This window comes from Equus caballus, chromosome 2 (assembly GCF_041296265.1).
Source record: "Equus caballus isolate H_3958 breed thoroughbred chromosome 2, TB-T2T, whole genome shotgun sequence".
NCBI lineage: Eukaryota > Metazoa > Chordata > Mammalia > Perissodactyla > Equidae > Equus > Equus caballus.
In genome coordinates this window covers 14,380,384-14,407,508 of record NC_091685.1, presented here as the reverse complement: position 1 = coordinate 14,407,508, position 27,125 = coordinate 14,380,384, and the positions used below count along the sequence as shown (strand labels likewise).

The 27,125-nt window shown below is 46.8% G+C and overlaps 1 protein-coding gene across 8 annotated transcripts in view; it reads left to right on the top strand.

Annotated features, from left to right (window-relative positions):
* ST3GAL3 (ST3 beta-galactoside alpha-2,3-sialyltransferase 3) overlaps window positions 1-27,125 on the top strand; it is a 193,247-nt gene that overhangs the window by 158,531 nt on the left and 7,591 nt on the right. For all 8 annotated transcript variants that reach the window (XM_023631691.2, XM_005607122.4, XM_014737325.3 and 5 more), the window contains 4 exons: window positions 4,516-4,610; window positions 7,815-7,878; window positions 8,718-8,813; window positions 9,074-9,260. In XM_023631691.2, coding sequence (XP_023487459.1) covers window positions 4,516-4,610; window positions 7,815-7,878; window positions 8,718-8,813; window positions 9,074-9,260 — 442 coding nt within the window. The remainder of the gene's footprint in view (window positions 1-4,515; window positions 4,611-7,814; window positions 7,879-8,717; window positions 8,814-9,073; window positions 9,261-27,125) is intronic.

The following is a 27,125-nucleotide window of genomic DNA, read 5'->3' as shown; positions in this document are numbered from 1 at the left end:
ACACACATATTATGTGTTTGTTACATCAAAAAAAAAACAAAGAAAAGATAAAATAAAAACTATTAAAAATGAATACTATATGGGAATAGAAGTAACATGAGTCAGATACAGAGATGAAAGTTAGACTCCTCTGAATATATCTTGCTTTATGAACTTAATTTTGGAACTATGTAAAGTTTTATATCATCATAAAGTTTAATTAAAATGAGGGATAAGCAAACCCTAAAAAGCAAAAGCAAAATGAAACAAACGAACCTATGTATCATTGATGAATTAAACTCAGCAGAATTATTTCAAGTGGCAAAAGTAAAGTAATTTGTACTTTTCTAGAAGGGTATGCCCCCATGGCAAAAAGAACTACAAAGAACTTTTCATTGTTCTTAGTAATCGTAGTGTTAGCAATGTTATTCTCAAATTATTGCATGTTTTCTATATGTATGTGTATGTATCTATATGTATGTATCTATTAAGATAAAGCAAATAAGTAATTGTGTTAATATCACTATCAACAAGGATATCTACTTGAGAGAAAAGACATACAAATATAAAATCAAAGAAGGTAAGTAAATGGATGACTTTTATGTGAATTATGTCTCAATAAAGCTATTTGTTTAAGAAAAAAAAAGGAAGGTAAAGTACAAATCTTGCAATCCTAAATTTGAACTGGGTATACCAGTATAAATACATGATGTATTTTCTCTTTAAAAAATTATTTCCTAGTTTTTTGTTCCCCTGAAAGTTCTAGAAACAATGACTAACCCATGATGGCATGAGCATCCCTAGCTACCCAAATGGTGGTCTCTAAATACCATTTCCATTTAAAAGGAGCCAAGGCTCCTTGAGAAAATGACTGATTCCAGGAGAGGGCAAGAAATGTACAAGATAAGCCTGGAACACCTTTACATAGCAGAAAACAAGGACGGTAATCTAAGATTACTGGAGTGTGTCAAAAGGATTCAGGAACCAAGATGAAAAGGCCAAAGGGGAAAAAAAGAGGAGGAAACTTGTGTCTTTAAAAGAGACATGGAGGCCAGCCAAATTCAGTGTGTGGACCATGCTTTCATTGGGATCTAAATAAACCAACTGTTACCATAAGCAGCAACAACAGTGAGAAAATAAGAGAAATCTGAAAACTGACTGGCTCTTTGTTGCTATTAAGAAATAAATCATTTTTTAAATGTGATAATGGCTTTTAGAGGAGTTGTTTATGTTTGGACATGTTTTTTAAGGTGTCCTTATCTTTAGAAATTAATGCTGAAATATTTTATGGAAGAAATGGCATGATTTTTGGGATTTTCCAAAATAAAACAGAAAGAAAGTGGATGGGGTGTAAAAGAAACAAAAATGACCATGATCGATAATTGCTGAATCTAGGTAATGAGTACATGGGTGGTTCACTGTACTGTTTTTTTTTTTTCAACTTTTGTACGTGTTAAATTTCTCATAATAAAAAGTTTTAAGGGGGCCGGCCCCGTGGCCAAGTGGTTAAGTTCGCATGCTCCACTGTGGCAGCCCAGGATTTCACTGGTTCGGATCCTGGGCACAGACATGGCACCACTCATCAGGCCACGCTGAGGCGGTGTCCCACGTGCCACAACTAGAACGACCCACAACCAAAATATACAACTATATACTGGGGGGATGTGAGGAGAAAAAGCATAAAGAAAGAAACAAAAAGAAGATTGGCAACAGTTGTTAGCTCAGGTGCCAGTCTTTAATAAAAATTTTTTTTAAAAGTTTTAAAAATATATGCACAGGAGGGAAAAAGAGTATTCCTTGCACAAAGGTGCACCCAATAGCAGAAAGAAATGCTAGAGGGAGGCTGACTCAATCTTCCAGGGAATATAAAGAGGGCCTACAAAATAAACATCTAAAACTTTGAAGGCCGCTTTAATCAGGTCCATTTAATGCTTTTTGCCATGATCTCTCCCATGAATTTTTTTTGCTCATTACTTATTGTCTTAGTCAGCTCTGGCTGCTATAACAAAATATCGTAAGTTGGGTGGCTTATAAACAACAGGAATTTACTTCTCTCTGTTCTGGAGGCTGGAAGTCCAAGATTGTGGTGACAGCATGGCAAGGGCTCTCTTCCAGGTTGCAGGTGGCTGACTTCTTCTGTATCCTCGTATGGCAGAAAGAAAACTGGTTAGCTCACTGGCCTCCTTATAAGGGCACTAATCACAGTCATGAAGGCTCCACCCTCATGACCTAATTACCTCCCAAAGACCCCGCCTCCAAATACCATCACAGTGGGCATTAAATTTCAACATATGAATTTTAGGGGGCCACACAAACATTGAGTTCAAAGCACTAATATTGTAAGTCCTCCTTTTTTGGTCATATTTTCATTTGTGTAACCTTCTGCATCTGATTTTTGGGAGGTCAATTTGTATCAGGTTACCAGCAGCTTGTGGTTTTTCTTGTTTGACTCAATCTCTGTGTATTAGGAGAATGTTGTGTCCATTTGCATAGTAATGTTTTCATAATATTATACGTGAAAAAAGTAGTTTACAGAGCAGTCTAAAAAATAATATAGGAAAAGAAAAATCAGTACAGATATATAACAAAAGGTTAATTATCTCTGTATTGTAAGATTTATTTATTAGTGTATGTGTGCACCTGTGTTTTTTCCAAAATTAACACGTATTACAAGCAACACCACAAATAAGCGTTTTTTAAAAAGTAAAAATAAACATAATGAACTTTCTAATCAGCTGGAAAAAAGAGAGAAGGGAGAGGAAAAGGAAAAAATATGTTGAGACCATTTGGCTAGATCTTAGGAGATTTTATTAGCATATGACATCCAGTACATATTGGGAAGCAGATAAAATCCTGTCCTAGCCTGACTGAGAAGCTTTGCAAACATTTTATGAGCTCAGTCCCGACGCAGGAGAGGCTCTTGCTGCAGCTCATCCAGGGATCTTGTGTCCTTTGCTGTTACATGAAGACTATGGCCAGGATCATCAGTGCCTCTGTCACAACTGCAAATATATGAATTCACTTAGATTTTATATACTGGGTATGAGAAACATGCATGACCCTTGCACACGGAAGGGAAGTGTACTAACTCAGAAGTCCAAAAGAAAGCCCTATGCAGGAATGGCCTTTCCATACTATCACGTGTTGACTGCTTCTTCCTAGCAGCGAGTGACGGTAGAGGGAGCAGCATTGAAGGTTTTCTGCTTTTTTCAAGTTCACTTCAAAATCTCTAATAATATTAGACTTCCGATTACTGTTATTCTTCTTGGGTATGATGATTGTAATGGTGTTAGTGGTGATGGGAATGAACAGTGTATGCTGGGGTTAGAGAACGATAGGAGGGGGAAGTTCTAGCTTCTGAGCTTGGAGGGCCTCTCCTCCAATCTTAAGTTTTTCACTGGCTGATTCAGGTTGAGTTAGAATTAAAGAGACGGAGCCACCAAGTCCTAGGCCTCCACACATTCATTCTTGGCCAAGAAAGCCCTACGCAGGTCCTACAGGAAGACTCAACATGCAGTAAGGGACTAGGTGCTGGCCATCTTCTGGGCTGCCAGGTGCCCTGAAAAGGTCTCAAAACCACGGTACGAGTTTCCATGTGAAGTCGTGTTGTCCAAGCATTTCTGAAGAGTTTGGTTCCTTCTCTCCCTTGTCACTCTGTCCTCACTCCCTTCTTCATCCCTTCTGACTTTGTCCCATCCTTCTCAAACCTGCACCCTGCCCTACTCACTCCTCAGCTTTCCCCCAAAAAGTGAAACTTGCCTTTTCCCTTCTCCTCAACTCAGCATTACCTCACTGTTCCTTCTCTCTCATTTTTCCTCTCGTCTTTCCTCCAGGCCAAAATTACCCCCTCCGCTTAACCTCCTTCCCCTCCCCCAGCCCCTGAGGACCTTTGCCCTCTGTCCTTCTCTCTGCAAACAAATGTGCTCAGGCTCCTACTTGTCTGAGACTCCCCTCAGCCCTGCCTCCCAGCCACAGGATACTGTGATTTTCCTCTTCTCTCTCAAACCTGTATCTCCTATGGCTGTTCACCTGCTTTGCCCTCTCATCATGAGTTCTTCCTCCTCACCCTGGGTGGTCCATCTCCCAGAATTCTTTCCAAAATTCTGTCTCCCTGCATTGGCTGTATTTTTGGGTATTCTTCTGCTCAACTGGACAATGTCTCATCTCCGTGTTCCCAGATTGCAGGAACAGTGTGGACAGTAGTAACTCTTTGATGGATGCATGCATAGATAACCTGCCAGAGAGCTTCCAGCTCTGAGATGTTGATCCCTGCCGAGCAGATCTTGTCTTTCCACTCCTACAGCTGGCCACATAAGGACTGGCCAGGCCTGCTCCTTTAAACTCAGTCTCCGCTGAACAAGATCTGTCAGACCCCTCACAGCAGCTGCTCAATGAACAAGCGGGAGTAGGGAGGGTGTGCTGGAATGTGGAAGGTCGCTTCCAGCAGATCCATAGTGAAGACGTTTGTACCGAAGAGCCAACCAGTACTCCAGCCTGTTGCATTTGGGAATCCTCAATAGCCCTGTTGTATTCCAGGTTCTCCAAGCCAGCACCCATGTTCCTGGATGACTCCTTCCGCATGTGGGCTAGGATCCAGGAATTTGTGCCGCCTTTTGGGATCAAAGGTCAAGGTATGCTGGGAACCATGACCCACTCTACATTAACATCTCATCCTCCAAACTATCTCCCTGCGCTTCATGACAGGGCTGTACCCTTAGAAGTCCTCATGCTGGGGATCCCCCTGCTCTCAACAGTGTCCTTCCTTCTCTCCCTCTTTCCCTTCCTTCATTTTTTCTTACTTCTTTAGTGAAATATTTATTCAGTGCCTCCTACTTTGCCAGGGCTGAGCATACCACAGTGGAGTAGATAGATATGGTCCCTCTCCTCAAAAAGCTCCAGTCTGGTGGAGATACAGATACTTAGGGTGCAGGACAGTAAGGACTCTGATGAGGGAAGAACCTGGTACTGTGAGATCGCAGAAAAGGGGTGTCAGAGACATCAGCACTAGAGAAGTAGGCATGAGGGGGAACATCCCAGAGAAAATAGAGGCCATCCCCCACCACTGTCCCCAGGCTCCCCCATCATCCCCTCCTGTGGTTTTTCCCCTTAACCTAGTCTCCCCTCCAGCCCTTTCTTATCTGTCCAAGGCTAGCGCTTCCCCTATACTCTCAGACCTGTCCCCTTCCATTGCCTTGGGGACCTCACCCATCTCATTCCCTCCTAACTTAAGATTTTCCTACCCCTGATAGTTTTAACAGTTCTGTTCTCTTGTCAAGTTCTTGCACTGTTTCATGGCATGGTAGAGTTTGGGCTTTAGGGTCCAGCATAGAAGGATCAGATCCCAAAATTACCTCTTTACAAGCTGTGACCTTGGACAAGTTACTTAACGTGTCTGTGCTTGAGTTTCTTCACTGGTTAAATGGGGAGAACAATACCATTGAATTAGCTTGTGGTCAGAATTAAATAAGATAACTGTTAAAGGGGTGATATCATTTGACCAGGGACTCAAGAATACCTGAACCCTCTACTCAGCCAGTCCACCCGTCCCTGAAAAGAAGACAGTGGCCAGCAAAAGGACACTCTTGAACTGAAGCTTGAACCTCACACCTTCAAAGACAAGTCTAATGGGTTGGGTTGAACCAGATAAAGAACTTATTTTTCCTGGGTGCGTGTAGCCAAGCAGCCTCCTCTTTTCTCCTAAATCCTCACTTGAGACTCTGATCCTACTAAGCTATGAAGGCCAGGAATGGCCAATACAGAGCCCATTAGCCAGCAAGAAGAAAGCACCCAATAGTTTCTGCCCTTTCTGCTAAGGTTCCCCTCCTAGAAAATGAAAACCCAATCTGTATCCTCAACCTTGGCCAATTAAGGCAATATGCTTTTCCTCAGAGGTGAAACTGGAGGTGGGAAGAGGAGGGGATCTGTGGCCTTCCCTGAAGCCCACTGTGAGGTGTATCTGAAGGCACTTAGTATAGAACATTCCTTAAGGTTCCTTTCCCTTTCTCATTCCACTTCTGGAAAGATTAGCTGTGCCCTGTCTCCTCTTTCTCACCGTTTACTCCTGAAGAACTTCTCCTCCCACCACTCCAGTGAAACTACTCAATGCTCTTGAGATCCAGAGGATACTTTTCAGTCCTTAACTTGACCTCTCGGCTGCATCTGACAGTATTTTCCACCCTATATTTCAAAAAATTATGAAGTTGTTATTTTTAATTTTGGAAGCATCCTTTCTTTACATGAAATAGTTCAGGTATATAAAAAAGCATAAAGACTAATATAATGAGCACCCAGGTACTCTCTACCCAGCTTAAGAAATATAAGACAATAAGATACAATTACAGCTCTCTGTAGCCCCTCCCATGCCATGCCCCTCCTTCCCAGGACACCATTATCCTGGTTTTGGTGTTATCATTCCATACCTCTTTATATATTTCTATGACTTATTTATGTATCCATTAAAAATCTGGTATTGTTTTTGCATGTTTTTGAAGTTTACAAATGGTATTATATATGTGTGTGTGTATATTTTTCAATTTTATTTTTTTTGCTTATGCTTTTCAGATTTATCTGTATTGGTACACGTAACCCTAGATCATTGATTTTGTGACTGCTGTGTAGTATTCCATGTACCACATTTAATCTATTTTCCTTTGGTGGACATTTAGGTTGCCTCCAACAATTTGCTATTACAAACCATTCTGCAATGAACATTCTTGTACAAGTCTCCTTAAACAAATGTGTGAGTTTTTCAATGCTATCCATCTAGAAGTAGAGTTGCAAGATCTTAGTCTATGCACATCTATATCTTTACTTGATATTGTTAAGATGCTGTTCGCTGTGTTGTACCAATTTACTTACTTTATCTTTAGGTCTTTAGATAAAGACCTACATTATCTTTTTATCTTCCTAACTACTCTGCACAGTAAGAATTACCATCTTCATTTGAAAGATGAGGAAACCAAAGCTCAAAGAAAGTAAGTGATTTGTCTGAGGTCACAGAGCTCATAAGTGGCAGAACCAGGATTTAACTCCAAAGCCACTATCATTATACATTGTATTATAATGCTCTCGTTAAACCGGGGTTTGAAAGGAGAGCAATTATCGTTGCCAAAGCCGGAGAGAGGCCAAGAAGAATGAGGTCTGAACAGTGGTCACAGGATCTGAGAGCACAAAGGTTCTGGGGCCCTTGCTGAGGACAGCCTGAGTGGAGTGCAGGTGGGCAGATGCCAGGCTGCAGAGCTTGAAGAGGAAAGAGGATAAGGAGGTAGAGACATCCTAGCAAGAACAGGATTAGAGATCGGCCGTGGCAGAGGGAGGAAGTGAGAGGAAAACCATATCAGAAAATGAGGCAGAGTGGTCTGAGTCAGGGAGCTGGCTGGGCCCACTCCAGCTCTTCATTGTTGGTGTCTCGTTTGCTTCCTGGTGGTTCTGCTCAGTGGGGACATGAAAGTGAGCACAAGGTGGTCTCTGTCTCTGAGCAAGTGCTCCCATTCTGGAGGAGACTGAGATGCCCCAGCTCCCAGGCAAGTCCTGCCTGGAGATGCAGGCCCTGCGGGCCTGACTACAGAGCCTCCAAAAGCCAGATGAGGCTCCCAAGGAAGGGCTGGGGGAGCCGTGGGGAAGAAACTGACAATGGCAGAGATGTGCATGCCTGCCTGTTCTCCTGCCTCCATCTCCTTTCTCAGGGAGAAAGGCCAATGACCCAGCCCAGCCTCGTGTCCAGAGCTCCCTCCCCCAGCCTCTGCCTCCACGCTAGCCCCAGGAGCGTGTGCCTGTAAAAATTTCATGGGAACTTAAGTGACCCTCTAACAGAAATCTTCCTCCTCTGTCCACAGACAAGCTGATCAGAGCCATCTTGTCAGTCACCAAAGAGTACCACCTGACCCCTGCCTTGGACAGGTGAGCCATTGCAGCCCAGCCTCCTGCCCCTCAGCTGCCTGGCATGTGCAGAGGTGTTGAGGCCCAGCAGCCTTTCCTGGACATGAGCAGACTCCACCACATGCACATGTGCACACACAGTACACACACTGGGGTGGATGAGCAGATAAGTGGGGCCATTCAGCGGGACTTGCACCTCGTGGGCAATAAGAACTTGGCAAGACATCTCAGGCCTCAGATGTCAGAGGCCTAAAAGGGTAAAAACAGAAGATACTGGGACTGGGATCCGCCCGCCACTGGGACTGAGGGGCTGGGTGGTGGGGGCAGCTGAAGGGGCCAGGGCTTAAATCCAGGAGGTAGTGATAGCTCTGAAGCCGACAGACCCTGGATGGGGGAAGCGCCAGGGGCAGGGGCAGGAGAAGCAAAATAAGTAGGGTTCCCTGGTGGCTCCTGGGAGCGTGGGGGCTTCTGAGTCAAATATAAGCTGAACCTTGAGTCCTGGAGCCTCCAGGCCCATTCCTCTCTTCTTGCTTTTCTGGCATAGCCCTCAAGCTCAGCCCTAGGAGAATCTTTCACCCAGAATGCCGTCTTACCTGAGCCTCCTTCCTCAGCACCCCACAGCTAGTGCCTGAGCCCTTTCGACACCTACGCTTTCCTAGAGAGTATCAGGGACTAGGGACGTCTGAGAGCCCCAAGGGGCCCAGCTACTCACAGATGGAACTGCTGCCAGAAGCCCACTAGTCCTCTTTCTCTGTCCCGGCCTGTGCCTGGCCAAGGGCATAGGGTCAAGGGCCAAAGAGATAGGGGAGAAGGAGACCTGGTGGACAGCTCTCCAGAGGTCTCTGCCTCTCTGTCCTCAGCCTCAGTTGCCGCCGCTGCATCATCGTGGGAAATGGAGGTGTCCTTGCCAACAAGTCTCTGGGGTCACGAATTGATGACTATGACATTGTGGTCAGGTGAGTTCCCCAAAGCAGTGCGTTGGGCACCTGTGTGTCCTGGCCCAAACCCGAGTCCCTGAGCCATTGAGAACTGTCTGTCTGGCCAGTTGGGCTAGAGGTCAGCAGAAGCCTCAAGAAGAACCCTGGGTTGGAGGGCTTTGGATTGGAAAGGTAGGTGGCACCAAGTGACCTGGGATATTCTGGGGTCATGGTGCCTCCCCAAACAGACCACATGCAATGAGCCCAAGGCAGGCTCTGACTGGGCCTGCTCTCTGTAGACTGAACTCAGCACCAGTGAAAGGCTTTGAGAAGGACGTGGGCAGCAAAACGACCCTGCGCATCACCTACCCTGAGGGCGCCATGCAGCAGCCCGAGCAGTACGAACGGGATTCTCTCTTTGTCCTCGCTGGCTTCAAGTGGCAGGACTTCAGGTGGTTGAAGTACATCGTCTACAAGGAGAGAATGGTGAGCTCACTGTGCACCAGCTCCTTCCCCTCTTGGCCTGGCCTTGCCCAGCTTCTGAGTCAGCCCCTTCCTTTGAACTCAGCAAAGAACAAGTAAGAACCTTTCCACAGAAGCATTAATGACCCAAATCTGAAAGACACACAAACGCAACCAAGGGACAAAGAGGCAACCAAGGGACAGAGAGGCCAGCAGATGCCAAGGTCACTGGCCCAGACTTCTGGAGCTGATATGCCTGATATCTGCTGCCTGCCCCAAGATACCCAGGCTTCAGGTCCTTTCTCAGCCTTCTCTAGCCAGACCCCAAGTCCCTCCTCAGTGCCCCTGTAGGCCCTTATCTGGCCTTTGATCCCTGGTAAGGAAAGCTCTTATCTGGCTCACCCCAGCATTACTCCTAACCTTCACACTCCCTGCCCTGACCTTGTCCTTGCCTCCCCAAGGCCCTCGTACCCTCTGTGAGGTCTCTCTGCCTCTGGTCATGTGAGTCCATCCTCAGTCCCAGCCAGGGGAAGAAGGCCTTATTTGGGCCCTGGGGCCACTCTTCAGGGACAACTGACCCCTCAACTTGAGGGAGCCAGTTCTCAAATCATGAGTCCTGATCCCTCTCCACTTTGTACTTTTGCCACTGGCCTGCACTTGGGTCCCCAACCTGCCAGTGAGTCTGTTTCCACTCTGGGAATGATCAGATTCTGTACTCATTGTTCTAGTCAGGCAAAGGTCTGGGCCCATTTCTTTAGGCAACTTATGTGACTGAGTAGGGTCAGACAGCTCTGTAGCAGACCACCCACTGAGTCCCCTCCTGAGTCTCTATTTCTCAGCTCTGGGCCTACAGACACACCTGCCAACTTGTCCAGGACCATTCCCCCTCTCCCCTCAACTAGCTGTCACCAGCCACCCCTAGGGGAGGGACACTGCAGAGTTCAGGCCATTCATCTTCCAATACCCAAGCCTCCTACCAGAGGAGAATGATGACAGATGGCCCTCCGCCTACAGTAAGAGGCTAGTTCTTTCTGGAGGTTTAGAGGAGAGTTGGGGGGCAGGAACAGCTTAACCTGCCCATGGAGGTCTCAGTGCAATTTGGTTTAACTCCACAGCCTTTTCCCAAGCAAGGCCAAGTGCAGGCAATGTCAAGTAGATAGCGAGTGAGAAAGAAGACAGAAGTCAGGTCCAGAAATTCAGGTAGGTGGGACAGTGGGGAAGGGAGCCCACCTCAGAGGGCTCACCTCAGAGAGGGAGCCTCCCTCACTCAGGCTGAGTGAGGCAGCCAGGCTCCTCTGGGTCCAGCCCAGCTCCCCACAGGAGAGGAACGGGTTTGGCTTCAGCCAGCCCCAGCTGCAAGCAGGCCACTGCCCTCGCAAACCAAGCAGAGAATTGGGGCGGAGGGAGCACCCCTCTGTTTTTAGAACCCTAGGGCCTGAGACACTAGTGTCCTCAGAGCTTTCCTCTTGAAAACAATGAGAGCTTTCTTCTTGAAGGCAATGAAATTGGGATCACAGGTAGACACTGTTAAGGGAGACGTGGAAAGAAATTGGGTCTGCTTTAGTGAACCCAGGGAGCCTGGGGGCGGCTTTCTTACCCTGGCCTTCTGCCCATTTGCCCATCCCTCCTGGCATATCCCTTCTTGTGCTGGTGGGCACATGTCAAAGGAGCTCCCAGAGGGCAGGGTCCTGATCCCATTTGCTTCTTTACCCTTCAGTGCTCAGTCACCACAAATGATCTGGAATTGGCTCAAACACCAGATCCAGCTTCCTACTGGGCAGACAGGGAGAGTTATTCCCTCCAAGAACACCAAGGTCAGTTAACTCAAGGCTCTTACAAGTCATCCAAGAGAGGAAGAAAAGAAAGAAGAAAAGGAAGGAAGCCAGCTGGAGTCATAAGACCCGCTGTGCTCGGGTCACTCGGAGAGCAGACAGCAGGGCCTCACTTTACCCTGGAAGAGCCAGAGGAGCTCACAGCCTGGCCTGGCCTGGCCTTGGTGGCAGGCTGATCAACGGTACGAGAGCAGTTGGGATGAGGAAGTGTGGGCTGTGCTCAGGCACACTCACCCATGCTGTGGTCTGTGGCCTGGCTTGGCCACGCCCAGGAATTTAGGACCAGCCTGATGTTGGTGAGAATTCCTTCACAGAGTTGGTGGGTGTGAGTGGGAAGGAGAAAGAGGAGACAGGAGGGCGTCCTCTAAAGTTCCATGATCCTTCCCTGGCTCGAAAGTCAAAGATAATTTGGGCCTTTAGAGTAAGCTGCCAGAGGAAAGCCAGTCATGCCCATGGCCTCACTAATCCAGCACCCAGCATGGGCCTGCCCACCTCTCCCAGCACCCAGTGTGGGCCTACCCACCTCTCCCAGCACCCAGCCTGGGCCTGCCCACCTCTCCCAGCACCCAGAGTAGGCCTGCCCACCTCTCCCAGCACCCAGCGTGGGCCTGCCCACCTTTCCAAGCACCCAGCATGGGCCTGCCCATGTTTCCCAGCACCCAGAGGGGGCCTGCCCAGGCCCTTTTGGCTACCTAGGCAGCCTCTTTTTTAGTACCCTTCTCCTCAAACCCAGGACTAATGCCTTCGCAGGACCTCTCCCTTGTTCTGCTTCATTTCTCTGGCCTCTGAGACCCAGGTAAATGTGGGAGAGGCTGCTTCTCCTGGCCCCCTGCTATCTGGTGCCCAGCCACAGGCTTGTGCTGCTCTTGCAGCACTGTTTCTAACCATGTAGCCTCTGGGCTGCTGGAGAGCTCTCTGCACCTGTCTGGAGCCTCACCTGTGGAATTTTGGCAGGAGCAGCTCTGTCTTCAGGAACCAAGGCCTGTCTATGCAGGACTGGAACAGGTGTTAAGCCTCAGTCATGGCTGCCGCCTGCCGCTTGCTATGTGAGCAGAGTTGCTCATTGCATGTAACTCTCTGGTACCCAGGAGTCCTGATAGGATATAGAAAGGGGAAAGATGTGGGGAAGGAAGACTGAACAACCTGTTCTAGAGCTGGCCATGCTTTCTGCATCCATAGAGGAGCACAGATAACTCTAAACAAGTTACCAAAGGCCCTTATCTCCCAGATCTCAGGAGCCTTGATGAGGCCAGCAAACAGGTGGAGGAGTTCCTAGCAGGCCTGTGTGCTTGGGGCAGCTCAGAGGAGCACCAGTGGTCTATTGAGTGGGAAAGCTGAGGTCGGGAGGGAGGGTAGAATCAGGGACATGGGGGTGTAGGTCTGTGGTGGGAGGGGACAGCCTCCAGCTCTCATAAAATTCTTCTCAGAGGCGCATCTGGCTCCATCCCTGCACGCACTCACCCGTTGGCCAGGCGTCACTGAGGTATGCTCTGTGCTGGCACTGTGCTGCTCCCTGGGAATACAAAGGTCAATTAAACGCCGTTCCTGACCCAGAGTTGCTCAGTCTAGTGGGAGAGACAGTCCCCAAACTAGAGTTATAATGCAGTGTTGTGGGTGCTTTGGCCTGAGCATCTTCCTCCTGATGTTTGTTGAAGGCTGGAGATGCCCCATCTGTTGTCCTGAGGAAGGAGCCCTGGGGCCTGGAGAAGGGGAGACATGAAAGCTTCCCATGCAGTGACTCAGGCCCTGTTCCTCCTGCCCCCACCAGCTCCCCACCATGCCCCAGGAGGCCTGGTAACCCAGGGCCTCAGAGGCCCTGGGAACGGCCTTCCCAATCCACTCAGCTGGGCTGCTGCCTCCTCCTCTCCACTCATCCTCACTCCTGAAACTGGAAGTCTGGCCTTGCTGCTGAGTGGCCTCTGACTGGCAGTCAAATCATCAGCCCCGAGGCCTCGCCTGGGTTGGTGTGGGTGTGGTTCCAGCGCAGCAGGGGGAGGGGACAGGACAAGGGCCAAGGGTTGTCCCCTGGACAGCCTTGACACAGGCCTGACCTTCCACTGTAGTTCAGTCCTTGGGGAAGGAGGGAGGGATCTCAGAGGCCGGCCAGGGCCCCACACTCATGCATAGGAGGACTGGGCCCCTGAATATGGGAGAGACATAGTTTAAGAGGGGAAGGCACCTTAGGCCTTGGAGTCATATAGACTTGGGTTTAAATTTAGAATCTGTCACTTATTAGCCAGGTCACCTTAGGCAAATTACCTCTCAGTCCCTTAGATTTAGTCTCCTCTATAAAACAGGAGTAGTACTACCCATCTTTTAGGGTGCTTTTAAAAATTAAACCAGATGAAATATAGAAGCACCCTGCTTAATGTTTGACACTTAGTAAGGTGCTGCCTATGGCAATTATTAATGCTGTTTGTTATTTTATTATCGTTATTGGTGGTGTTGCTGTTAGAAAAGCCCAGTTGCACTAGGGAGTGAATTTTTCTTTGTCTAGGCTACAGGGCCTGACCTAGGAGGTGACCTAAAATCAGGGGTCAGAGGCCAGACCTAGAGGAGGGAGAGACCCAGGGCCTCCTGGGAAAGGCAGTGGGGGTGGGCTAACAGTCTGGGAAATCCACAGGATAGACAGGGCCACTAGGTGTCCGTATATGAGGCCTTATTGGGCCAGGCCCAAGATGGGGATTGAATGTCTGTCTGCACCTAAACCTATACTCTGTTCAGGCCTGAGAGGGACACAGAGCCTTAGGACAGGCTCTGCCCAGAGGAGCTCAGTGTGGATACCCCCTCACCTCAGAGGAAACCCAGTGCAGGGCACCTAAAAAGGGTGATGGGGCTGGCACACACCATGGCCTCCTACTGCTTGACGAGGCCTCTGTTGAGCCAGCATCCATGGTCCCTCCCACAATCTGCTTTCCAGACTTCTGAGACAAGCTCCCTGGATACCGTTTCCTTTGCAGCCATTTTCCTTTGCAGCCATCTCAGTGGACACAGCTCTCTCACACATGCCTCCTATCCCCTGAGGGCCAGGAAGACTCATGCTCATTCCTCATTACCACAGCCTAACCATTGCTCCTCCACCCTCAGATAAAAAATGCTCAGGAATCGGGGACCTCTGCTCCTCTTCATCGCTGTCATCTCTGACCTCTTGGTCACTCTGCCTCATAATCAGCTCCTACCTGTCATGGCCTATGAGAATGAAAAGAGCTGCCATTTACTGAGCTCTTCCAATGCCAGGCCCTGGACTACATGATTTACATGTACTGCCTCAGCCAGCCACCCCAGCAACCCCAGGAGGCCGGTACTATGAGGGGTAGTAAGTGGTAGAGCAGCATTTTGGACCAAAGGTGTCTCACTTTAACCATCACATTATATATAACACCTCTCATTTATTCATTGACTCATTCATTCAGCAAATCCAAATCAATCACCAAAATCACATGGAGCCCTGTGCTTCAAATATTGTCTCTCTCCCTTGACAGCTCCCTCTCCCCTTGACTTTCTCCACATCCATCCAGTCCAGTACCAGGGAATCGCCCATGGAGAGAGAAGCTACAGCTGAGATGGTAACACTTGGTGGTGTTACCTTACTAGCATCTTGATGCTGCTTATCACTCCTGTGTACTGTCCTTGGTCATTGTTCTCAGAACCTACCCTCACCATCATCTTCAATTCTGCTATACCTCCATCCCTAGTCTAAGCAGAAATCTCATATCCAACTCTGCAGGGAAGATAAAGGTCGTCATCAGTCAAGAACTCTCCATTTCCCAGCCTCCGAACTACAAGCTTACCTGCATCTGCATCCATCCCTGCTTCCCTCCTCCACCATCCTTTCTGTGCCTCCCGATCAGTTTTCTCCTGTGCTCTGGATGCCATCTCCCCCCACCTTTCAGGAACTGTCTCATTTATCTCTTTTCATACCTCTTTACTAGATCCTCCTCTCACATCTATAAATTTGTTCAGATCTCTCTCACCTTAAAAATAAGAGCCCTCTCTTTAACTTGTGTTCACCCTCTCTCCTCTTCTTTTTCAAGTGTCTGGAAAGAGTCATCACCTGTTCATGATGCATCTTCATGTTTTCCCCTTCTATTTCTCAGCCTTCTCTAGTCTAGCTTCCAAACCTCTCTCTCTACTGGCAGTGACCATCTGATTCTAAATCCAGTGGACTCAACCCCTGCCTCCGTTTAAAGGAACAACTTGTCAGCAAATATCCAGGGCACATTTACTGTGTACAGGGCACAGTCCTGTACAATCCCTAAGTTCTAGGGATTCTTACAAGCTCATGGCCAAAATGCTGGGAAGCATGCGTGATTCCTCCATCTCCTTTGCTTCTGTATTCATTCAGTCTCCAAATCTGTGGTTCTCCCTTTCAAAAATGTCTTGCTTGTATTATTTCAGCAGCTTCCTATGTTTCTGCCTCAAGTTAGGTCTCGCCCCAATCCGTTCTCCACATCTGTATCCAAAATGATCATCCTGAAAGTCCATCTGGTTGGTTCATTCTTCTGCTTAATGGTTGCCCATGGCCTACATGCAACGGTTCTCAAAGTGCCTTCTTGTACCACTAGCATCAGTACCACCTGGAAACTTGTCAGAAATGCATTTTGGGGCCCCACCTTAGACCTTCTGAATGAGAAACTCTGGGGGTGAACCCAGCAGTCTGTTTTCATGAGCCCTCCAGGTAATTTGGATACAGGCTCACTGGCCTGCAGGATAGAATTCAAACTCCATAGCATAGTGCTCCATGATCTGGTTCCTTCCAACCCTCTCCTTGTCTTTGCCACTCTTTCTTGTACCCAACATGTACTTTCCACTCTGGCTATACTGAAATATAGATTCTATTTCACACCTCCATGTCTTACCTGCTCCCTTTCATGAGGCTGTATTAGATGCTCCTCTTCTGAGTCCCCACCACACACTTATCACTCTATTATACTTGAGGGTTTACTTATCTGTCAACTCTTATAAGCCCCTGGAGGCCAAGAACTGTCCTATTTATCTCTGTAAGTCCATGACCACCAGCAGTCTTTGAAATACAGTTGGCCTACATAAATGAATAAATGTGGAAGCTGAGGCCCAGAGTAACGCAGTAACTTGTGGAAGAGTTAGGATTCCAACCCAAATCTTCTGACTCGGTCTTGGCTCTTTCCTCTCAACCAGGCTGCCTCCCTCTTCTATTGCCCTGGGAGAGCATTCTTCAGATTCAGACCCTCACATCCTTTTGCTCTCCTCTTGCCTCTTCTGGGAATCTCTTTCCTCTTAGCCATGTTTGATCTTTCTGCAGTTCCAAGATCATTCTCCTTGATAAAGAAATGAAAACCAAACAGCCCCGGGCGCCCTGCCTCTTTCAGTTGTCTGTCAGCATTGCACAGCCGGCCCCAAGCCGACTCCTCTTTTCGTTCATTGCATTTTCCAAATATAGCTTTCAAAAGGTCTTTTGACCCTCTCCTCATAGCATACATCAAAATAAATTCCATATGGACTAAAAGTAAAATGTAAAAATACAACCAAAGGAAATGTTGAAGAAAGTGGAATAGAAATCAAATCCCTGGAGGGAAAAAAACTTTACAGGGACAGAAGTACTAGAAGAAATCAGATCTGATAATATATGAAAATTTAAGCTGAATTAACAACAAAAAAAGACTGGATACCACAAAAGTTTGAAAAATATATTTAGGAAATATGACAGACAAATGCTAATCGTGAAAGTTGATGAGAAAACCAGTAGGACCCCAGCAGATAATGGGCAGGAGACTGAACAGATTACACAGAAAGAAATATAACTAGTAAACAACAGAAATATGTCACCTGCCCAGCAGTCAGAGAAATTCATGTGAAGGCAACAGAATGCCGTTTATCACTTACCACATCTTTAAAGACTATGTTTGAATTATAAAACATGATTCTGGCACGAGGACAGTGACAGGTGCTCTCAAAGGCTACTGGTTGCAGCATAAATGGGGACAAGCTTTTTGGAAAGGAAATGGCACTTGGCACCCAGAGCCATCACCCAAAGGAAGGAAAAATCTGCACACAAAGATTTTTATTATAGTGTTATTTATAATGGCCAAATACAAATATAACCTAAGGGGTTTATTATATAAATTATGGTTCAACTACTTGACAGAGTATACAGCAGCCGTCCAGCAACCCTGCAGAGGGTGTGGGCACTTGGACCAGCCATCACAGCTGCTCTCACCCTGGCTCCTTCTGTATGGGTAAGGTCGGTGAAACAGCATAGGACTTAGTATTGGGAGTGGAAACCAGTGAGGTTCATTTTCCTCTTGTGTACAATGGGGATAATAAAAGCCCTGCATGGCTCCCTATTATACTGCTATAAGGAGGGAGTGAGACAGTGCACATGACAACACTTGACTCATTGTGCTCATCTGAGGATGATGATCACCTTCTGAGAAGTGAGATTCAGGAAGGCAAGCATTGCCTGCCTGCTGGGCAGAATGCCCAGGCACAGGGCCCCGGAGTGGGTGTGTCAGGGAGAGCGTCAGGGCCTGGGCACAGGGCAACAAATGCCACCCTGGTCATGAAGGCCTGGCCACCCCATTTCTTGGCCTCCAGGACACTTATGTAAGCCTTGGGCCTTAACCAAGCTGCTTACTCTAGCCTCTTCTTGTAGAAGTTGGCTAGATGAAGATGAAGTTTCTGGCACAGAAAATAGCATTGGCAATGCGTGTGGTATATTTAATGAATTAAAAATAATTCACTGTAACTGGTGTGTGGCATGGGTGCAGTATTGCCCTTAGACCTGGGTTGTCCTGGGTTCCATTCTGGCTTTCCTCCAGCCACACCCTTTGCCATGGAGTAGAGAGGAATATGCAGTATCAAGAGGGAAATACCCACTCCAGGCCCATCCTCCCTTACTAGACCGTTAACAGGTACTGGAGACCTAACAATTTCTTTCCCTGTAATGCCTAATCTACTTTCATCCTCCTGAGGGCAGAGTACACCTCCCTGTGCGTACTCCTAGCCCAAAGGAGGGCTGTTTGCAGAGGCTGTGAGCAGAACTTGAAAGCTAGGGCATCCACACACATGTGTACAATACTTCTCATGGTGTGAAGTGGGACCAGGGTGGAAAGAGAAGGGAGGCAGGCTATGGCTAGCTCTTCCTACACCAGCACGGTCCAGCACAGATCTCCAGGAGTCAGAATTCTAAATTCAAACTGGGCCTTCCAGGTCTTTTTTCAAGGGAGGATAGAATATATTTCATTTAACAGCTTGATGCCTTGATTTATCTTTCAAATATTTAGAATCTAGAATTTAGACATATGGTACGTGGACATCCATTTGTAATTTTATCCCTGGCCCCATGAATGTTAGGGATGAGGCTGAATGGATGGAGGGGCAATGACTGGAGTTGAGGCTGGGTAGGCGGGGGACAGATGGTGAAGGGTCTTCTAAGACAAACTCACATCAAGGAGCTTGGTCTTTATCCTGAAGACTAATAATAGCAGAAGCTAATGAGGTGACCTTGTACCAAACATATTATGTGTGTGACTTTTAATTGTCATAGCACTATGAAGTAGGAACTTCCTATTTCCCATATTTTATAGAAGAGGATAATGAGACTTATAAAGGTTAAAGAACTTGCCTAGCAGGGCTGGCCCAGTGCCACAGTGGTTAAGTGCGCACGTTCCGCTTTGGCCCGGGGTTCACTGGTTCAGGTCCCGGGTGCAGACATGGCACTGCTTGGCACGCCATGCTGTGGTAGGCGTCCCACATATAAAGTAGAGGAAGATGGGCATGGATGTCAGCTCAGGGCCAGTCTTCCTCAGCAAAAAGAGGAGGATTGGCAGCAGTTAGCTCAGGGCTAATCTTCCTCAAAAAAAAAAAAAAGAACTTGCCTAGGGACACAGAGTTAGTAGTTAGGGTGTCAGGGTTCAAAAACAGACCTATGGAATTATTGGGGCAGCCTAGTCTGCAAGGAGGGGTGAGCTGATGAAGAGCCTGAAGGTGGGAAGGATACAGTTGTGTGATGGATCGGCACAGAAGCCACAGATTTGGTAGTCACTTGGTTCCTAGGGATCAGGGAGAAGGGAAGGTCAAGGGACGTTGAGGATGCGAATCTAGGTTGTTGAGGATGAGCGATGGTGGCTGGATCCCTCCAGAAATAGACTGGAGAAGAAAACAACCCTCTTGGGCCCTTGGCTTCTTTAGGACGGGACTGGACCAGATGTTCTTAAAGGTCTCTTTTTGTGTGATTGTAATCAATGTTTTGAGGGATGTTGGTTGTGTAAGATATTATAGAATATATTTGCACAAAAAGTAAATGACTTATATATATATAACAGGCACTCCTGTATTTATTTGTTGATTGGTTGATCCAGGTTAATAATGAGCTCTGGAACATCTACATCTATAAATAGCCTTCTTTTCAAGCTCTTCTTCATTTTGCTTCTGGTTCTCTTAGTATGTCACCTTGCTCTTCCTCCCATTTTATGTACTATGCATGTGAACATTTTTTCGATATGTCAGCTCTTTCTCACATCATAATAATTATACCATGTATTGAGATATTTGTACACAGTCCTGTATTTTCCACTGGATTATGAACTCCTTTTGAATAAGGAAGACAAAAACCAGACCTATGCTCTTAATTATCCTGACAAGCTGTCTCAGTGGGCAGTAGAAGGCCACTGAAGATTTTAGCCCTGCGAGTGTCAGATCAGATTTGTGCAGAGAAGTGAATGAATTGAAGGAAGGCAGGATGGAGGCAGGGAGACTTGGTGGCTATTAGAGTGACCCCAGTGAGAGCTGGTGACCTGTCCTAAGGCAGTGGAGCAGGGAGAGAAGGAGTGCAACATCTGCCCCACTCTTGATTGCACAAAGCCAGCCCATAGTCAGTCTCCCTATCCCCAGACTCCTCATCTTGGCACATAGACTGCTTCTCTCCCGGCAGAGAGGGAGGAAGAGGCTGCCAGGGAAGAACCCTGCAAGGGTGCATGGCAACACTGCAGGAGCCTAGCGGGGAAGGCACCTTCTTCCCGGCGCTTTTCCCTATTGCTCCTGGCTGTTCTGACAAGAGCAGAACAAGGTGCAGCAGCAGGAGCCTGGCGGCTCCCACGGGTGAGCTAGGTCCAGACTTCACTGAAGCAGGGACATTCTTGGAAGAGGAGGGATTCAGCCAAGAATGCAGCCCACAGCTGGCCTTGAGGAGAGGTTTGACCATTCCAGGGACAGCATCACTGACTGGCTTTATAGGCCTCTATGTTGTGTCCTGTTGGTCAAGGAAATGCGATGTGAGAAGCCTTCTGGGATGGGGCTATGTTTGGTGGCAGGCTTGGGTGTGTCACCCAGCAGCAGGAAGGCCTCCAGCGCCCACTGCCCTCCTACAGGGAACCAGAGGGAAAAGCTGGCTCCCCCATTTGAATGTATGTCTGTCTATGCACTGGCCTCTCTGTGGCATCTGACACACCCTCTGCTTCTCTCTCGTGGCTTCTGTGATGCTCACTCATCATCGATAAGAATGATTGGGCTTTTGCTGTGTGCCAAACATGGTGCCAGATGCTGTAAAATGCACAGCATCTCATTTAATCCTCACACTAGCTGGGAAGTAGGTCTTGTCACTCCTGTTATGCATAGGGCTTAAAGAGATTGTGTGACGTGCCCCAGGTCACACAGATGTGGAATCAGGATGTGAGCTTAGGGTTTCCAGACTCCAAGGCCCATCATCTTCCACTGCATCACACTCTCCTTAGTTCTTCCCACCTCTCTTAGTGTTCCTTCTCAGTCTCCTCCACAGCCTCCTCTGTATCCACCTACCTTTTAAACGTTGGTGTTTATAGAATTCTGTTCTGGGTTCTCATCTCTTCTTACCCTATAGCAGAGATTCTTTTTTGTTTTTATTTTTAAGATTTTATTTTTCCTTTTTCTGCCCAAAGCCCTCCTGGTACACAGTCGTATATTTTTTGGTTGTGGGTCCCTCTACTTGTGGCATGTGGGATGCCACCTCAGCATAGCCTGATGAGCAGTGCTGTGTCCGCGCCCAGGATCCGAACCGGCAAAACCCTGGGCCACCGAAGAAGAGCGCACAAACTTAACCACTCAGCCATGGGGCCGGCCCCTATACCAGGGATTCTTTTTTGGTTTTTTTTTTTAAGATTTTATTTTTCCTTTTTCTCCCCAAAGCCCTCCTGGTACACAGTCATATATTTTTTGGTTGTGGGTCCCTCTACTTGTGGCATGTGGGATGCCATCTCAGCATGGCCTGATGAGCGGTGCCATGTCCATGTCCAGGATCCAAACCGGCGAAACCCTGTGCTGCCAAAGGAGAGCACGCGAACTTAACCACTTGGCCATGGGGCCAGCCCCCCAGAGATTCTTAATCTGAAGTCAGCATATCCCCTTGACTTCAGGGATTCTGTGACCTTCTTCAGTAGTATGCAAGATATGTTGTGTGTGTGCCTGTGTATGTTTTTCTGAGAAGAGGAGCCATAGCTGTTATTTTAGGAGACAGGCTGAAGTTTTGTTGGTTCTTGATATTTTTATGGCTGGGGAAACGCGGCGATGCCCAAATCATATCTTGGTCTTATTGTTCCTCCTTTCTCTGAAATTCCTGAGGAGGCTCTGTATCAGGACAGTGACAGCTGGGAAAAAAATGAAATATCAGCACTGAATTGTTCATTGTGCTGGTTCCCAGTGCTCTAAAGCTGGGCTCTCTGGGACTTGAGACCCAAGCACAAGGCTCCTGTCCCCAGAGTCCCAGCATGACTCTCCACTGCTGCTGGCTGCTGGCCCTAAGGCAGTAAGAGCTTCAGAGCTCTCAGCACGCGGTGAGCAGAGGCAGAGACCAGGAGGCAGGCTCTGCCTCAGCGTCCCCACTGCTGCATAGGAGGAGCAGGGACTCAAAAACCTATGTGTGTGTGTGTAACTTCATCTCATACTGCTAAATGTGACACACACATCCTTAAATCTAAGCAGTCAGATCAGTCGTTTCTTCTCACAGGAAAGAGTAAAGATGGAAAGAGAGGCAGAAGCTTTTCCCTCCCCGCTGGGGCTTTGGTCAGATTCTCAAAGGGGGTTTGAGATAATAAGCTAATTTCCTACACTTTCACACAGTGGTTACATATGGGACTTTTAGCACACGGGAAAAGCCAAGAGACATTGTTTCAGAGAGGGCATCTCAAGTCACAGAAAGAACCAGGTTCTGAAGTTGGATCCCGCCTAGATTCTCCCCAGCTGCATGTGGATTTTAGGCACTTCCCCTTGCATCTCTGAGCCTCAGTCCCCTCTGTGAAATGAGGTGTGGGACACCAACCAGAGTGATCCTTAACTCACCTTAGAGCTCCTGGAGGGAAGAAAGGTGGTCTCATTCACCCTTGACCCCAGGCCCCCAGACTTCCTGAGGGAGAACAATAGTGATGATAATGCATGGTGTGGCAGAAAGAACACCCTTGGAGTCACAACGCTCAGGTTTGAGTCTTGGCACAGCCACTCACATGACCTTGAGCATTGCTTCATCTTGGGTCCCATACCTGTGAAGTGGGTAAAAGTTGAAGAGATATAAATAATGTCTGTGAAAACTGGCCTGAAGCCCATACACACACCCCTACCCCCTAGCTGTGCCCCTTCCTGGCTCTCTCCACCGATCTCGAGCAGCCCCTGTGCTTTCTCCTCTTTAGGTGTGTGTGGGGCAGGCATGGGCAGGAGCCCCAGGTGGGGAATTGTTGGGGCCTCAGTCTCTGGAGAAGGGACAGGGGCAGTGCCTCACTTGGCACAGGCTGGCACCTGCCGTTCTTTTCAGTCCACATCTGGTCCTCCTAGGAGGGGCCTCTCCCCAGTTCTGCATAAGATCTTGGCCATTTCTCCAGCCTTCCCTTTCCTCCTGGTCATGTTATCTCTACCTTTACCTCCCTTGCACACACACTTCTTCTGGACGTAGAGAGGGAGACAGAGGAGGAAGGTGGTCTGAGGTCTGCTCTCTCGGTCTCACTGGGGCTGAGACTTGTTTGCCCCAAGAGCCTATACTTTGAGCTGACCCTTAGAGGACAGATAGAATTTACCAGAGAAAGAGATGTTGCCACGGAGGTGGGGAGACACGAGGAGGAAGTGGCTGAAGCAGAGACAGTCCATTGAAGGCAGCGGAAGACATGCCTGAAGAGGTACTGACCAGTGGGGAGCCCTTTGCTGCTGCTGAGGGCAGTGGAGGAGCCGTGGGTGGATTTCACGTCTCCTTTAACACCCGCTGCCAGGTGCTGAGCTGGGCCACAGAAACGAATCTGATGTGAGCCCCTAGCCTGTGGGGCGGAGGGTCATAACACACCACCAGTGTACCATTGACTGTGAGCTGGGTACTCAGCCTGAATTACCTCATTTAATTCTCACAACAGCCCATAAGATAAATACTGTTAGTATCCCTGGTTTATCTGTAAGAAAACGGTAAGTTCCTTGCCCAAGGTCTCCACACAGTGAGTGACCAGAGGTAAAGTTGGATCCGGGCCCAAGGATCTTCTGTCTTAGTCAGCTCGGATTGCTATAACAAAATACGGCAGACTGTGTGGCTTATAAACAACAGAAATTTGTTTCTCACGGTTCTGTAAGCTGAGAAGTCCAGGATCATGGCACTGGCAGATTGGTGTTTGGTGAGGGCTTCCTGGTTAGACAGTCATCTTTTCATTATGTCCTCTTTTGGGAGAAGGGGCAAGGGATCTCTCTTGGACCTCTTTTATGAGGGCCTTAATACCATTCATGAGGGTTCCACTCTCATGACCTAATCACCGCCCAAAGGCTCCCACCTCCTAATACCATCATCTTGGGCATTAGGTGCTTAACATATGAATTTGGGGAGGCGGACACAAACGTTCAAAGCATAGCAGATCTTAACTCTATATTTTATCACCTCTCAAAGGTTAGAGGTCATTTCTACCTTGGGATGAAGGGGGTCAGGAAAGACATGAGGAAGGAAGAGATGCTGAGTCTTAAAAAACAAGTAGGCGTGGATCAGATGGATAGAGATGGGAAGGCCATTAGAGACAGAAGGAACAGCAACAGCAAAAGCATAGAGGCGTGAATTAGCAGGTGGGGACTTCAGAGGGGCTGAAACGGAAACTGGAATGGCAGGCAGGCCTTAGTGGCTAAAAAGCTCAGAGCTCATGTGGGCAATGGTGATGTGATCTGGTTTGTAAATAGAAAGATCATTGAGGCAGAGAGTGGAAAGTGGTCTCAGAGGCAGAGGTGGCCCATTCTAGGCACTCATTACATGTTTGTTGAGTAAATGAATGGAATTCAACAATTGTTATGTACCATTTATGTTCCAGTCACTCTACTGGGCTCTGCGGTATTTAGCAGTCAACAAGACAGACGCTGTAAATGACCAGTCATTATGATGGTCCAATTGAAAGATGATGAGACCTTAACTTCAGGTGGTAGCAGTGGGTTTGGGAGGAAGGGATGGATCTGTGGGATTCTAAGAAGATAGAATCAAAAGAACCAGTAGGACAGGATGGGCTGGAGAGATGAAGAATGTAAGGTCAATTTCCAGGTTCCTGGTTTGGAAGACTGGATGCACAGTAGAGGCTAGGGAACACAGGAGGAGGAGCAGGTCTGGGGAAACCAGACGCAATTTCAATGTCCAAGAACAGAGGATTGGTTATATAGATCATGATACATCCCTGTGACAAAACTCTTAGAAAACATAATTTTGATGTCTATGACATGCAGTTATATACATGTATCATTTAACCAAACCTCTATTGTCAACCTTTGGATTTTTTTTGGTTTTTCACTTTTATAAATAACACTGTAATAAACAGATTTTTACAAAGGTCTTCACCACTCTGATTACTTTTAGAAGAGAAATGTTGCAGTCCTGAGGTACAAACATCGTTGAGGCTTTTGACACATATTTTCAGATTGCTTTTTAGAAAGGCTATACCAAACTTTACTCCTCTGGCAGTGCAGAGAATTCTACCTCAGCATACACCACAAGCACTAAGATCTACAGATGCACACACACATACCTCTTGTAGAAGATAAAAAATAGTATCTTGTTATTTTAATTTGCATTTCTTTGTCACTGTTAAGTGTTTTCATGTTTATTAATCCTATTTCATGTTCTTTTCCCATTTTTAGGGGTGTCATTGATTTTTCATGAGTTTTTAAAATATGTATTTCTTATTATTTGCGGCAAAATTTTTCCCACTTTTTTGTTTCCCTCTTAATTTTGCTTATTATATTTTTGATGTACCAAAACACTTAAAAGTGTTTACAAAGTCAAATCTGTTTATCTTTTTATTTCTAACATTGCATTGATGTTTAGGAAGTTTAATGATAAAATATACATCTAAATTTTCTTTTAGTTTTACTTTTTTAGCATTTAGTTATTTTGTGTATGGTGTGAGGAGAGGAAGTAAATGGATCTTTTTTCTAAATAGCAAATTTTCATATATCACTTGCTGAGAAAATCCTCTTGTTCCCACTGATGGTGAAGCTTCCTTTATCATAACCCAAGCTTATATGTATACACACACACACAGAGTCATGTGCCGCATAACGTTTCAGTCGACAATGGCCCGCATATATGATGGTGGTCCCATAAGATTAGTACCACACAGCCTAGGTGTGTAGTAGGCTATATCATAGATGTGTGTAAGTACCTCTGTGATGTTCACACAACAACAGAATCGCCTAATGACGCATTTTTCAGAATGTATCCGCATGGGTAAGCAACGCATGACTGTATATTGATCTGCTTCTGGGCTATCTTGTTTCACTGATCTTTGTATTGATTCTTATATGTCTGCCACTGTTTTAGTCATTGAAAATTCATAATATACTCTAATATCTAATTAAATTTGGGGGACTGTTTTTACTGTTAGAGCTTTTGGATGAGTTTCTGGAATCCTTTTGGTAAATTTCAAATAAATAAATAAATCCTACTGGGATTTTTCCTAGAATTATGTTAAGCCTACATTAATCTGGGAGGAATTGGCATTGTGTTAATATTCACCCTTCCTATCCAAGGATATAGTTTGTCTCTTCCATTTTTTTGGTCATCTTTTTATATCTCTCAATAAAGGATTATAGATTTTTTTTACTATAGGCTCCACATATTTAAGTTTATTGCTCAGCATTTGATATTTTTTGTAGGATTGCAAATGGGACCTCTTTTTTATTCTATCTGATAACTATTTCCTATTGGAATACAGATCCCATTACTAAATTATTCTATCCATTTTAAGTTTAGTTGATTCCTTTAGGTTTTCTAGGCTAATAACAAACTCCCTGGAAATAATGGGTTAGAGCCCATGGTTTGGTAATGCCTCCAGTCTTCAGGGCTTATTTGTGACTTTCTCCAGCAGTACTCAGAAGCCTGGTCATAAGGGTGGACAAGGTAGATGAGTGGGTTGATCCCAAGTTCAGGGTTTTCCTGGGCTAGGGCAGTAGAAGGGCAAGGGGCAGGGGGTTCAAGGAGTTCATGAGAGAATAGCTGAAGTGACATAATTCCAGGACTAGACTGAGAGGGGCTCATGGACTGAGCAGATGGGGGGGATGTCACTGGTCGGACAGACTAGAGGGAGGGAGAGGGTTGGAAGGAGAGGAAGTTGTGGCCCTGTAATGGACACTGAGATGTCATGTTTCAAAGCTGATGCCTTTCCAGTACTATTCTGAGGTCTCTCAGGGAAGAATGATCTCATTTTGCAGTTGAAGAAATGGCAGCTCAGGGGCCGGCCCCGTGGCCAAGTGGTTAGGTTCACACACTTGGCTTCAGCAGCCCAGGGTTTTGCTGGTTCAGATCCTGGGCGTGGACATGGCCCTGCTCATCAGGCCATGCTGAGGTGGCGTCCAACATAGCACGACCAGAGGCGCTCACAACTAGAATATACAACTATATGCCGGGGGGCTTTGGAGAGAAGAAGAAGGAAAAAAAATAAAAGATTGGTAACAGATGTTAGCTCAGGTGCCAATCTTTAAAAAAAAAACAGAAAAGAAATGGCAGCTCAGAGAGCTTGTCGCTTACCCAAAGTCACCCAACACCTAGTGGCAGAACTGGGATTTGAGTATTCTTCTGCTGTGCCATACCAGCTCACATTCTGTCTTTATTTTT